At 33.9% G+C, this 15,682-nt stretch overlaps 1 protein-coding gene across 1 annotated transcript; it reads right to left on the bottom strand.

The window, feature by feature from the left end:
- Positions 1–13,230: 13,230 nt before the first annotated feature.
- On the bottom strand, positions 13,231–14,343 carry LPAR4 (lysophosphatidic acid receptor 4). The gene has a single exon (XM_045996502.1). It carries the CDS (start codon positions 14,341–14,343, stop codon positions 13,231–13,233), a length of 1,113 nt encoding a protein of 370 aa, XP_045852458.1.
- Between the last annotated feature and the right edge of the window lie 1,339 nt (positions 14,344–15,682).

The raw sequence follows: 15,682 nt of genomic DNA, 5'->3' as shown, positions 1-15,682 counted from the left end.
TGCAAAAATTCTCACCAAAATACTAGCCAATAGGATCCAACAGTTCATTAAAAAAAATATTCACTATGACCTAGTGGGATTTATTCCTGGGCTGCAAGGTTAGTTCAACATCCACAAATCAATCAATTTGATAGAATACATTAATAAAAGAAAGAACAAGAGCCACATGATACTCTCTATAGATGCTGAAAAAAGATTTGACAATGTACAGCATCCTTTCTTGATTAAAACTCTTTTAAGTGTAGGGATAGAGGGTACATACCTCAATATCATCAAAGCCATCTATGAAAAACCCACAGTGTGTTTCTTATTTTTAAGATTTTATTTATTTATTTGAGATAAAATGAAAGAGAGAGAGCATGAGCAGAGGAACAGAGGGAGAGGGAGAAAGAGGTTCCCAACTGAGCAGGAAGTCTGACATGGGGCTCGATCCCAGGATCTTGGGATCATGACCTGAGCCAAAGGTAGATACTTAACCAACTGAGCCACCGACGTGCCCCAAGAATCTGTTTCTTGATTTATCTCTTTTTCTCTTTCCTTTTTCCCCTTTGCACATTTGCTTTGCTTCTTAAATTCCATGTATGAGTGAAATCATGTGTTATTTGTCTTTGTCTGACTTCCATCTATGTCATTGCAAAGGACAAGATTTTGCTTTTTATGACTGAATAATATTCCAGTGTGTGTGTGTGTGTGTGTGTGTGTGTGTGTGTGTTTATTCACTTCTTCTTTATCCAATCACCAATCAATAGACACTTAGGTCGATTCCATATCTTGGCTATTGTAAATAATGTTGCAATAAACATATAGGTGCATGTATTCCTTTGAATTTGTGTTTTTATATTATTTTGGTCAATATCTACTAACGGAATTACTAGATCATAGGGTAGTTTTATTTTCAAATTTTTGAGGAACCTCCATACTGTTTGCCAGAGTGGTTGCACCAGTTCACATTCCTGGCAACTGTGTATGAATGTTCCTTTTTCTACACATCAATGTCAACATTTCTTTCTTATGTTTTTTCATTTTAACCACTCTGACGGGAGTGAGATGATATCTCATTGTAGTTTGTATTTGCATTTTCCTGAATATAAGTGATGTTCAACATCTTCCTATATGTGTGTTGGCAATCTGTATGTCTTTGGAAAAATGTCTGTTCATATCTTCTGCTCATTTTTAAAATTACATTATTTGTTTTGTGGGTGTTGAATTTTATGTTTTATTATATATTTAGGACACTAACCCTTTATTGGATATGTCATTTGCAAATATCTACTCCCATTTAGTAAGTTGTTTTAAGTTTTGTTGATTTTTTTCCTTCACTGTGCAGAAGCTTTCTATTTTGATGTAGTCCCTTTCAATAGTTGATTTTTGTTTTTGTTTTCCTTCCTTCAGGAGCCTTATCTAGAAAAAAGTTGCTATAGCCAATGTCAAGGAAATAACTGCTGGGTTCTCTTCTAGTTTTATGGTTTCAGGTCTCACCTTTAGGTCTTTAATCCACTAAGAGTTTGTTTTTGTATATGGGTTTACAAAGTGGTCCAGTTTCCTTCTTTTGCATGTTGATGTCGATTTTCCCCAGCACTTTTTGAAGAGATTGCTTTTTTCCATTGGATAGTACTTCCTGATTTGTTGAAGATTAATTGCCCATATAATTGTGGGCTTATTTGGGAGTATTTTATTCTATTCTATTGATATATGTGTCATTTTTGCACCAGTACCACACTGTTTTGATCACTACAGCTTTGCAATATTTCTTGAAATCTGGAATTGTGATGCCTCTGGCTTTGCTTTCCTTTTTCAAAATTGCTTTGGCTATTCAGGGTCTTTTGTGGTAAAATACCCTATTCAGGGTATTTTAGGATTGTTTATTCCAGCTCTATGAAAGAAAAAGCTGTGGGTATTTTGACAGAAATTGCCTTAAATATGTAGAATTTTTTGAGTAGTATAGATGTTTTAGCAATACTTACCCCTCTAATGCATGAGCATGGAATGCCTTTCCATTTCTTTGTGTCATCTTCAATATCTTTCATCAGTATTGTATAGTTTTCATAGTACAGGTCTTTCACCTCTTTGGTTAGGTTTATTCCAAAGAATCTTATTTTTTTTTTGGTGCAATTATAAGTGGGACTGTTTGCTTAATTTCTCTTTCTGCTGCTGCATTATTGGTGTACAGAAATGCAACAAATTTCTGTACATTGGTTTTGTATCCTGTGACTTTCCTGAATTTTTTCATCAGTTTTAGCATTTTTTGGTTGAATTATTTCAGATTTTCTATATATAGTATCAGGTTGTCTGCATATAGTGAAATTTTTATTTCTTCATTACCAATTTAGATGTCTTTTACTTCTTTTTGTTGTCTGGTTGTTGTGGCTAGGAATTCCAGTATTATGTTGAATAAAATTGGTGAGAGTGGACATGCTTTTATTGTTCCTGACCTTAGAGGGAAAGCTCTCAATGTTTCCCCCATTAAGGATGTTGTTGTTAGCTGTGGAATTTTTTATTTGGCCTTTATGTTGTTGAAGTATGTTCCCTCTGAACCTACTTTGTTGAGGGTTTTTATCATGAACAGATATTGTCTTTGTCAAATTTTTTTCTGCATGTATTGAAATGATCATGTGGTCCTTGTTCTTTCTTTTATTGATGTGATGTATCACATTGTTTGATTTGCAAATATTGAACCAAGCTTGAAAACCAGGATTAAGTCCCACTTGGTTTTAGGAAATTGTTTTTAAAGTATTGTTGGAATGGGTTTGCTAGTACTTCGTGGAGGATTTTTGCATCAGTGTTCAACAGGGATATCGGCCTCTAGTTGTTTTTTATAGTGGTATATTTATCTGGTTTTGGTGTCAGGGTCATTTTGGCTTCATAGACTGAATTTGAAAGTTTTCCTTCCCTTTTAATTTTTAGGAATAGTTTGAGAAGAATAGGCATTAACTGTTCTTTAAATGTCTGGCAACATGGCTTCACCTGTGAAGGCATCTGTTTCTGGACTGTTGTTTGTTTGGAGTTTTTTTATTACTGGTTTAATTTCTTTGCATGCTATCAGTCCCTTCAATTTTTCTATTACTTCCGGTTTCAGTTTTGTTTGTTTTTCTGTTTCTAGGAATTCATCCATTTCTCCTAGGTTGTCCAATTTTTTGGCATATAGTTTTTCATAATATTCTTTTACAAAACTGTATTTCTATGGTGTTAGTTGTTATTTGTCCTCTCTCATATGAGAGAGTTGAGATTTTATTTGAGTCCTTTCTCTTTTTTTCTTTGATAAGTCTTGCTAGAGGATTATCTATTTTATTGATTGCTTTGAAGGCCCATCTCCTGGTTTCATTGATATGTTCTATTGGTATTTGTTTTTGTTTTTAGTTTCTACCTCATTTATTTCCTATCTAATCTTTATTGTTTCTTTCCTTCTGCTGGTCTTAGGTTTTGTGTTTTGTTCTTTTTCTAGTTTCTCTAGGTGTAAGTTTAGGTTATTTGAGATTTTTCTTGCTTTTTTGAAAGTCTTCTATTGTTATAAACATTCCTCTTAGAATCACTTATACTGCATCCCAAAGTTTTGGACCACTGTATTTTCATTTTCATTTGTCACTGTGTATATTTATTTTTTTCTTTTATTTCCTACTTCATCTATTCACAGTTTAGTACCATGTTATTTAACCTCTGTGTATTTGTGCTCTTTCCAGGTTTTTAATTGTGATTGACTTCTGGTTTCATAGTGTTGTGGTCAGAAAAAGCACATAGTATGACTTTGATCTTCTTGAATTTGTTGAGGCTTGTTTTGAGGCCTAATATGTGATCTATTCTGGAGAATGTTCCTTGTGCACTTGAAAAGAATGTTTATTCTGCTGTTACAGGATGGAATGTTCTGAATATATGTTAAATCCTTCTGTTCCAGTGTGTCATTCAATGCCATTTTTTCCCTGTGTATTTTCTGTTTAGATGGTCTGTCCATTGATATAAGTGTTGTGCTAAATTCCACTGTTGCTGTACTATTACCAATTAATTCCTTTGTTTCTTATTAACTGTTTTATGTATTCTTATGTTCCCATGTTTTCTAAATATTTACAATTGTTATATCTTCTTGTTGGATTATCCCCTTATGATTATATAGTGTCCTTCTTTGTTTCTTCTGGTGTATTTTAAAGTCTATTTTGTCCAATGCAAGTATTGCTACTCCAACTTTCTTTCACTTCCATTTACATGATTAGCATTTCTCCATCCCCTAGCTTTCAATCTGCAAGTGTCTCTAGGTCAAAATGAGTACATTTTAGACAGCATATAGGTGGGTCTTAATTCCTTTATCCATTCAGTCACCTTATGCCTTTTGATAGGAGCATTTAGTTCATTTGCATTCAAAGTAATTATTGATATATAGTATTTATTGCTATAAATAGTATAGATAGTATTATATCTAGTAAAGATAAAGTAGTATAGGGCACCTGGGTGGCTCAGTGGGTTAAGCTGCTGCCTTTGGCTCAGGTCATGATCTCGGGGTCCTGGAATCGAGTCCCGCATTGGGCTCTCTGCTCAGCAGGGAGCCTGCTTCCCTCTCTTTCTCTCTGCCTGCCTCTCTATCTACTTGTGATCTCTCTATGTCAAATAAATAAATAAAATCTTTAAAAAAAGAAATAAGTCAAGCAGAGAGAGTCAAGTATCATATGGTTTCACTTATTTGTGGAGCATAACAAATGACGTGGAGGACATTGGGAGATGGAGAGCAGAAGGAAGTTGAGGGAAATTGGAAGGGGAGGCGAACCATAAGAGACTATGGACTCTGAAAAACAGCCTGAGGGTTTTGAAGGGGTGGGGGTGGGAGGTTGGGGAAACCAGGTGGTGGGTAATAGGGAGGGCACATATTGCATGGAGCACTGGGTGTTGTGCAAAACCAATGAATACTGTTAAGTTAAAAAAAATTAATTAATTAATTAAAAAAAGATATAGTAGTATAGATAGTATAGATACAGTATTTTATTACTTGTTTTATGATTGTTTCTGAGGATTTTCTCTGATTCCTTCTTGTTTTTCTCTCCTTTCACTTATATAGTTGGATTTCTTTCTCTTTATTCTTTGCATATTTATTAGTGGGTTTTGATTTATGGTTACCATTATCTTTGTATATAACATTAATGATGCTCATTTTTATTAGCTTTAATTGTTGTGCCTTGTTCTTTACTTAGTGGAAGGGTTTTCTCATTCACCCTTTTTTCCCCTTCTATAGCTTCTGCCGCTGCTCACTGTCTAGAGAAGGCATACCATTTGTGACAGACAAAGACAGTAAACAGCTCATTGAAAATCTGTTTTTGGGAAACAGCTAAACCCCAGCCATGCTCTGCTTTAGAGGGAGGTGTGTCAAGCACTCCACTAATGAAGACCTTAACATGAAGCCAATAATGACCTAGAACAAACCAAAGCTGTGGACAGAAACATAACTGCAAGTGTTTTAGCGGGAAACAAGCAGTTAAATTAACAGTGAAATACATGTCTTCGTAACCAACCAGACACCATTACTAGTTTCACAACCTTCATTTTATTCTTCTTGAGATGAGTCTAGGAGTAAAGTGGGATACATTTGTCAGAAACTAGGTAATTCCTGGTCAGAGTTCAAAAGCAAAACACCTTCTCTGGTCTGCAGAGAGAGCCAATATGGAATTGAGAAAAACCTCTGAAAACACATTCAGGTCTGCTTAAACAAGATAGGATTTTTCTCTCCTTCAAGCCCTGACCAGTTCATAATTCACCTCTATTAAAGAACAGGCAGCTATACATTTTACTTATAAATTCCAAACAGCTACTGCTCATTTGCATCTCCTTATTCAAATCCAGCCATCCCAGGTCCTCTGAGGTTAACTGCCCAGAGGCTGAGAAGAAATGTTTTCTCTATGAATGCATAATTGGTCATTGATGAAGAAACAGGCATTCACTCAGTCTTACCTGACCTAGGAAAAAAGTTTCTGACCATCTTTCCAGATGTCCATGTCAGTCAACACAATCTCCATATAATTTATAAGGTATTAAATATCAAAAATAATGGATCTTTTCAGTTAGCGTCTTGGCAGATGATGATAGCAGTACATTTTATGAGAAGCCAGCACAGACTTCTCCCAGTAAAACTGCAAAGAGAAAACTGTGAGTATTGGCCGCAGATCCTACTAGAAAAAGGCTGCTATTATACTCCATTACAGTTAAAGCTATGTATGTACCGCCTGGATGGCATCCAATCACATAGAACTTTTCCCTCCCTCTTATTTTTTTTCTTTTTTATTAAAAACATGTCCTCTCAATGGCTAGACAGTGGTTTCTAATAAAGAAACAAACTGAAAATCAACCAAGGGAATGTGTGTTGAAAGTAATGGGAGATTTTTCAGAATCACCAGTAACAAGATACATCCTTGTAGTCAACTTTCTATTGAGTGTGACATGTGACATGCCATAGGAACTAAATGCTCCAGTCTAATGTATAACTCAGAAGTGTCAGCAAAGTGCCAGAAAGTACAAGTTAAATGAGGGGACACTGCAAAACAAAAGGTGGAGTTATTTGCGTAGGACCAGAATATAACTTAAACATGCTCAAGATTTGTTTCCTTTCTCTGAGCTCTTCTTTGAATATCTGGAAAGATATTCTTGCATCCTACATTCTACAAAAAAAAAGCCCTCAGAAGTAAAAGATGATAAGGTAATTAAGGTAGCCTCTTTAGGAAATTAAGTTTCTATTTTGCCAATTTTTTTCTAAAAGTCAGACATCTTACTCTTCAATGTTCAGGTTCTAATGAAAGTCAGCATGAAGCAATTGAAAAAGGTGCTGCACTTTAGGGAAAGAAGTCTCAAAGGATAAATGGAAGGTCAAAACAGTATATAGCAAGGGCCTTAAAGTCATACAGTCTTGGTTTCCCATTTCAGATCTACCAATTTTTTTATTCAACAAATATCACTTGAGTGTCTACTATATGCTAGATATTGTACTGAAATAGAATAACATTATCACTGTCTTCATGGAACATACATCCTATAGAAAATGATGTAGACAGACACTAAACAAATGAATTAAACAGAAGAATATTAGAGAGTGCCTTGAAGAAAATTATAATAGGGTGCAGTGACAATAGTAATGGCATATCTATTATAGATTAGATGACCAGGAAAGACCACTCTGAAGAGGTGACATCTGAACCTGAATGACGACAAAGAGCCACCCACAAGAATACCTAGTGTCAAACTATTCTCGTTTTTTTTTGTTTTTTTCTTTTTTTTCCCCATTTTATTTATTTTTTTTCAGCATAACAGTATTCATTGTTTTTGCACAACACCCAGTGCTCCATGCAAAACGTGCCCTCCCTATTACCCACCACCTGTTCCCCCAACCACCCTGACCCTTCAAAACCCTCAGGTTGTTTTTCAGAGTCTATAGTCTCTTATGGTGTCAAACTATTCTAAACAGAGATAACATCAAAGGCAAAGGCTCTAAGACAAAAATGAGCTTCATTTATTAAAGGAACGGAAAGAAGGCAGACGTACCTGGAGTTCAAGTATGAAAAAGAATAATAAGAGATGAGGTTGGACAATAGATAAGAGCCTTATCTTGGGTAGTCCTAACATGGTTAGGCATTAGATTTCATAAAGACCCACTTAATAACTATGAGATTTTGGGCAAGTTGCTTAACTCTGTGTCTCATTTCCTTCATTTGTAAAGAAAGATAATAAAAGTACCTACCTCTTATGATTGTTGTAAAGATTAAAAGAGAAAATATACATAAAGCACAGTGCCTGACATACAGTAAACATTCAATAAATGTAGCTGTTATTATATATTAGAACAGTTATTTTTGTAACTGGGTGCTTAGAATCAGACAGACTGCATACAAGTCATGGTTCTGTCACTGACTGATTGGCTGCATGACTTTGGCAAAGTTACTTAAACTTCCTAAGCCTCAGTTTTATCATCTTAAAAATGAGGTTAGGAGATTTTGTGTGCTATATCCTGATGCACATTGACCATTTGAAATACATTAATTGATATTGTCATTGTTATTCAAACTCTTTCTGGTCTTATAAGTGGGAATAAGCAGCCACTTTTGTGGAATGTTATCTAGAAAACTTAGAAAGATTTCTTTTCCCCAAGCCTCTCTCTTCTTCTCCTTAATGACAGAATTTCCAGCATTAAAAAATGTGTCCCTTGTGCCTAAGATTCGGTCCAGGCTGAACAAAGCAGTACTGGGTAAGAAAACAGACTTTAATGACATACAGAAATGGGATCAAATCAGATTGCCACTTAAAGCTCTATGACTGTTCTTCAGCTTGTAGAGCCTCAATTTTCTTATCTGTAGAATATGGCTAATAATAAAATCATATATATATAGAGAGAGAGATTATATTTTGTATATTATATTATATAGAGATTTTATATATATAATCTCTCTCATATACTGTATCTGGCACTTAGTAAGCAACATCATCTATATCAGCATTATTAACAAGTACTGTTAGTTCTGGCTCAGCATCAATGATTTTACAGTTCCAGCCTTAAAACTATCAGAGACCTCAGAGATAACTGAGAACAAACTACTTATTTTACTAATAAGGGAATTCAGGCATAGAGGGAGAAAGGTACTTGCCCGTACTTACACAGTGAGTAGAAAAGCTTAGTATGAAAACAAGATTTGAGCTTTCGGTCCAAACATCTTTATTACAACACAGAGTTAGCATTTAGATCTTGCTCAGGGAGCAAATTTTTCTGAAAGGAATGGTGGAGACAGAGACAGAAATAGAAAAACAAGCGAGCTTCTTGCTGCAGGATGAAGCCTGAGGTCATGACATGATCAGCTTTGCTGACTGGAAGTTGCTTTGACTTGGGTCTTCATTAGCCTTTTGAGGACTTTGTGGCTTGGACAAGAACATAAATACCCTAAGGTAGACAGACTAAGCACAGAATCACAGAATTTGGACAATTCAGGGCTTTATAACCCTTTTAAAAAACAAAGAAATGTGATGTTTTAAAATCAGAATTTTCTTACACTTCTATATATGCATTGATAAATACAGCATAAACTTAATTAAAATAATTGTATTTATTTATAGAGAGGCATCTTTCCCTTTTTAATGCTTATGCTCTTTAAAGTTTTAATCTAGGCCTACTGTGGAGCCTGAGATTTGGTTCCAGGTATGTCATCACCTTTATTTTTCTCTCTTTTCTATAACACTTACCATCTGTCATTACTTTTTAACTTGGTTATCTGTTTGTTTTGAGCTTTCCCTACTCTGACTCTAGAATATTTGAAACAGCTTTTTATTATAATTTTTAAAAGAGCTTTTTATTTATTTATTTAAAACAGCTTTTTGTCTGTTATAAAAAGACAAATATTTTTTTCATTATAAAAAGACAAATAACCAAATAAAAAAACAAATAAGCTATTTGTTATAAAAAAAACAAATAATCAATAACCACCAGTTATTGATCAGTCAGCTATCCAGCTCCAAAATCATCTCATTGTTTTCAGATGTCTTTTTCCCTTGACTTTCTCCAGGACGCCTTTCTGGAGTCCTAGGGAATTTAATCAAATCTGAGAAATCAATTCAAGAATCAGGTTGGCAGGAAACCCCAAATAAATCAAAGCCAAATTGGACAAGTCAGAGAAGGTAGAAGTTAATCTTTCAGCTTGATTCCTGAAAAGTCACCAAGGAGTTTGCCATTTACAATTCTGCATTAGTCTTTAGATGGCCTGATAAACAAAGTATTGGAATTGACTCGAGTACAAATATACCCTAATAAATTCTATCTTGAAGGATGGAGGGAAGATAAAGGAAAAATGGCATTGGGTGCCTACAAATAAAGGCAAAGTTAAATAAATAGTTGACCAAAGTATAACTACTAGATAATCCAAACATATTTATTAAATTTGATGAACATTTGAAATCCAAGCTGTAATTAAAGCTGAATTATTACTTTTGTTTTTAAGTGTAAAATAAAAATCAATTTTATATTTAGTTATACATTTTTTGGTTACATTGTTCATATGACAAAAGTTTTTATTATTAGCAAGTTATATTAACTACAAAAATTGAAATCAATTAAAATAAATTGAAATATGGAAAATTAAACACAGCTAAATATGGAAATTATGCAAAAGGAGACTGATTTATTGATATATTTTATGTCAACCTGATTAATATATCCCATTAAACTCTTTGGTGTCATAATCCTAAAATTTTATAATTTTGAGAGCCAAGAGCACAAATAAAAGGTTACATACAGTTTCTACTCTACAAGTGGGAAAGAAAGAACACTAAAAAAACCAAAAGATTATTCATACTTTGATTACTAATTTGATCTTACAACATAACCTAACAAATGAACCTAGCTTAACTGAACCTAATGTCATTGAACTGAACCTAATGCTTATATATTCTATGTATAATGTGTTCACAAGACAACATAATGCATGATTATTTTTTAGAACTTTAGACCACAAAGAAAAAGTATGCCATTTTTGAAAGTTTAGTTTTATTATTGTTCTATTGTTTTAGCATTTTTTTTCAATGAGTCCCTAACCGAAGCTCAGATTTATTCATTTGTATCCTGGTAAGGAGACAGATTTTACAAAAGAAACTAAGCAATTTACTGTATGCCAAGCCTGGTATTGCTCTTTTATTTCTTTCTTTAATATAAGACTCATCAACAAAGAATATTAAGTTAGGATTTAGTGTTGGAACATCCAAAAATTCTGTTCTCAGCATGGATACTTTTGATTTACAGAATCACAATAAAGACATTCTCCTCATTCAGTAAGGGTTATAGAGTTGTTGGAGAATGTTACATTAGCAAATGTTAATATGAGGAGAAAATAGTAATTCATAATTAATCAATTGTTATAAAAATGTTGGATGGTTTCCATTAATGATAGGGATTTATAAATATGGTAACATTTGATTTAAAAGATTCATATAAGGGGAGGTGGGTGAAGGTATTAGTGAAATAAGTGATGGGGATTAAGGAGTGCACTTGTGATGGGCACTGGGTGATGTATAGAACTGCTGAATCACTGTATTATACACCTGAAACAAATATAACACTCTATATGTTAACTATACTGGAATTAAAATAAAATATAAAGGATTCATGTGAGAAAAAAATTAAGTTACCTTATACTCATATGTTTTAAACTTAAAAATTATTATTTTTAAATCTATATATCATCAGAAAGAAAAACAAAGGTTACTGAGAATTTTAAGAATTTGATTACTGTTTAAAATTTTTACCTTTTCTATTATTGTTTTATGGGGTTTGGGGTTTTGTTTTGTTTTGTTTTTAATCACTTCCTGGTACAGTTTTAACAACTTATAAGATGCATTGTTCCTGGAAGATTTATTTTAAAAGTCTTAACATTTTTAAGTTGCCATATCATCCAAATATTTTAAAAATTAATCAATATACATTTTAAGAATGTTTTATTGCTTTGCAACATTTTAATTGTTTTGTCTTGTGTGTGTGTGTGAGGAATGTAGATAAGGGAATATATTTTCATTCCTTCTGACATGAGCACAAATGTAGCATCTTTCAAGCTATATTGTGCTCAGAAGCTCTATTTACATGCCTTAATATACTTAAATCTATATTTCATCCAATAAAGGGTAAAACATTTTAAAGATTATTTTATTTCTTTTATTGCTTAAGCGAATTATAAAAATGTTTTATCCTCTTTTGTATATTTGTAAATATTGATTTTAATTGCTCCTGAGCTAGGCACCAGTTTAGCAGCTTCCTAACTGCATTTTGATCCAAAACATCATATGAAAGTCATGGTATTTTTTTAAGTATTACAAATGTCCAAAAAAATATATAAGTTCTAAATTTTTGTGTTTTGTTTTGTAATGAGTTGTTTTATGGGTTCTTTTTTTCACTGAATTTGGTCCTGATTTGGACACAAATTTAGCAGATTTCTACCTGTACTGTACTTCAAATTTTCACACAAGTGGTACAATATTTTTAATTTTACAGAACTTCGAAAATAAATAAAATGTAAATGCAACTGTTAGGAATTATTTTTTGTTGTTTTTATTGTTTTGTAGTTTTTTTTCTGAGTTTTGTTGTATTGGTTTGGGCTGGTTTATGTGTTTTTTTCAATATGCTCCTGACCTGCTCACAATTTCAGCAACAATCTGGCTACATTGTGTTCCAAAACTTAATATGAAAGAAAAAGTGATTTAAAGTTATAGATCTCTACTCTCAACCCTCAAAAAATATTAAGAAAGTTTTGAGAAAGATTTTTCCATGTGTTTTATTGTTTTATTTTTTGTTAATATGTTGCTATTGTTGTTGTTTTCAATGTGCTCCTGACCTGGGCACAAATGCATCAGTATTCTGGCTGCATTGTCCTCCAAAGTTTTGTGTGAAGAATATTTTATAGAATCAGTCTCTCAAAAGAAAGATAATTGGAAATTCTAAGAAAAAATATTGGTGTTGCTAGTTTTTTAATGGATACCTTTTGTTTTATTTGATTTTCTATTTTGTAATTATTTTGGGCACACATTTAGCAGCTTTCTGGATTTGAGGTTTCATATTAAAATCTTAATGTAGTATAAAAAATGAAGATAAAAAAACTGACTCTGCTGGGAACTACAAATGTGTAAATCCAGTTACTTTTGTTTCTTCACATCCATATTCAGGCAAACACAATTTATGTTTCTACTTTCAAAATATATATAATAAATTTTGCCAGCTTTTTAAAATTTAATACATTTCTTATTAATAATGTTGGGCTAAAATATGTTCTTGTGTTAAAATATACTCTATGACAATACAAAAAAGGAAAAAAAAGACTAACATGTATCAGTAGTAACACAAAGATTTTTTTAAATAATCCCTGAATTTGTTCCATATTTATAGGCCCAACCTAATTACCAAATTATCAAATTATCAAAGTAGAAATACCTTTATTAAAATTTTTAAAATCATCTCCATATCACTAAAGTCAAGGTCACTGGCTGGCTACTTATATAATGTGGTGCAATGAAATTACAACCCAGCAGAAGAGTTTGTCTATCTCTTTTGGTTGTTGTAATTAGACCTGACCTATAATTATTGAACAAAACAGCATATGCACAATAAACATTCAAATAAATGTATCTGACAGTATTCAGTACATTAATGTATTTTCAGTATCATTAGCTTCAAACTGTCTTATTCATACCATAGGAAAAATCATAAGAAAAACCATATCTACACCTAAAGACAGTTCTCATTACTTAAAAGGTGGATTCTAACATCAATTCACCACCATTATGTGTTGTTTGATCACTAACTTCTTCTTGAATAGCTGGAAGGGAAGGCTTTGTGGTCAGAGCTGTTTCAGTCTTAAACAGGGACTCCATCTTGATATGGGTATTGATGTAGAAGGATTTCTGAAAAGACTCAAGGGTGAAGTAATAGATGAAAGGATCAAAGCAACAGTTCAGAGTTGCAAGACACAAGGTGACTGGGTACATAATCTTTGCAAATCTTTCCAACAAACAATTGGTAATGGCTTGGGATCGCACTAGGGCATACAGGAAGAGGACAGAGTTATAGGGTACAAAGCATACCACAAAGACTGCCATATGCACTGTGATCATCTTCAGCACTTTTCTCTTATTGGTCCCAATTTGAGACAGTGTAGCAGGCTTGCGGAGGGTTCTTAGCACCACGGAAGAGCAAGAGACATTCAATATCAGAGGAATGATGAAACCAACAACTTCAATAAATATGGTGATCTTGGACAGATAAGTCTTCCAGACACGTTTGGAGAAGCCCTCAAAGCAGGTGGTGGTTGCATTGTTGACATTAGTGGTGGAGAACAAAGAGGCTGAAATACCACCACTGAGGACTAGGATCCAGACTCCAGCACACACAATGGCAGAATTCCTCCTTGTCCTAATGGTACGAGATCGGAAGGGATAGACAATGGCCAGGAAACGATCCACGCTAATACAAGTGAGGAATAGCATGCTCCCATAGATGTTGGTGAGGAATGCAGTCCCAGAGATCTTGCAAAGGGTGTCGCCAAAAGGCCAATGACGGTTGAAATTGTAAAAAATTTTGAAAGGTAGAGTGCAGACAAAAAGCAAATCAGAAAGGGCCAGATTGGTGATGAAAATAGCAGTCTCACTTCTCATTTTCATGCGGAAGCAGAAGACAAACAGAGAGGCACTGTTGGTTATCAGACCCAGGATGAATACAACACTGTAGACAGCGCCATTCAGATTATACTTGAAGGAATCATCAACAATGCAAGTATTATTGGCAGTAGCATTGCCTAACCTGGGTCTGAAGCTTGAATTTAAATCTTGAAATTGGAAGTCAACGAATCTTCTGTCACCCATGGATTTTTTGTTTTTGTTTTTGTTTTTGTTTTTCAGAAGGCCTGCTGGCTGCAGGGTTCACCACTTTGAGACTAGAGACTGGTAAGAAATATTTTCCTCCTATGGGAGACAAGATGGAATGAATAATCAAATCTGCCTTCCATTCATTTCTGTGGAGTAAAAGATATCTTGTCTACCCAGACTAGAAACAATATGCACGTTCAGCTTGGTTTGACAAGTACGTTTTGAACACAAACCATATGTCAAAAGGTACTATACGAGTATGTTGCAAGACTGGGAGATATCACACTTAATATAATAAAGGCAATACTATATGCAGCATTGCAACGAACAGGAATAAGATATTGGTTGCTTGAGAGCCTAAACAGGGAGGGGCGATGGGATGGGAAAACAGACCGCTGATAGTTAAAACAGCACTAATAGTTTGAAATGTGTGTGGAATTTTTTAACTTTCAAAAACGTGTTTTGATTCCCTTAAGAACACCATAAGGTAGGCAAAAAAATAATTTATCACCATATTACAGAAGAAAAAACCTGAAGCTTGTGTAATTTAAAATTACAATGTCAGAATTAGAAGAATGGGTAAGTGGTAATGTCAGAACAAGAACTCAGGCTTTTTATTCCTAACCAAAGGATTGTTACACTAATCTAAATTATATTGTTTCCCTTCCAATACTAATAAACTTCATTGTCTGAATATTAGTTCTATTTCACAAGACTACAGGTCAATATGGCACCTCCAGGACATGCTCTTAAAGAAGTTATGATTAAACTTCTGAAGTAAATTATTGATTCACTTTTCTTCTAAAACATGAGTTCAAAAAGCAAAGATCGCTCAGTTAATTAAAGCTTCTGGTGAAAATATTTTTTCACCATATTACATAGTCTTTCAAGGTGATAATTCACATAAAAATCTCAGAATTTCCTGCTTGCAGATTGTAGTTCCCTCTTTTTAGATGCTTAGCCTAGGATGTTTTCATCTCCCCTTCCCATAGCCCAATCCATTACTTTCATGCCTTCAGCTCCTAAATTGGCCCTAATCAATAAAACCTTTTCTGGCTGACTACAAGTGAAATGTAAAAGTAGATTTCACTTAAAGGACCAACCCTCTGCCCCACTATATGCTTCTGATCTGATGAGTTGGTTACCTGCCCATTGCTTGCCACTGTTTATACATGTGGCAGTCATTAACTTGATCATCCTGTTGGGTATCTAGATCAACATTGTTCTAGCTTGCATATAGAAATCTTTTTTTAATATTTTATTTATTTATTTGACAGAGAGAGAGGTCACAAGTAGGCAGAGAGGCAGGCAGAGAGAGAGGGAGAAACAGGCTCCC

Source organism: Meles meles, chromosome X (genome assembly GCF_922984935.1).
Source record: "Meles meles chromosome X, mMelMel3.1 paternal haplotype, whole genome shotgun sequence".
NCBI lineage: Eukaryota > Metazoa > Chordata > Mammalia > Carnivora > Mustelidae > Meles > Meles meles.
This window is presented reverse-complemented; position numbering and strand designations above follow the sequence as displayed.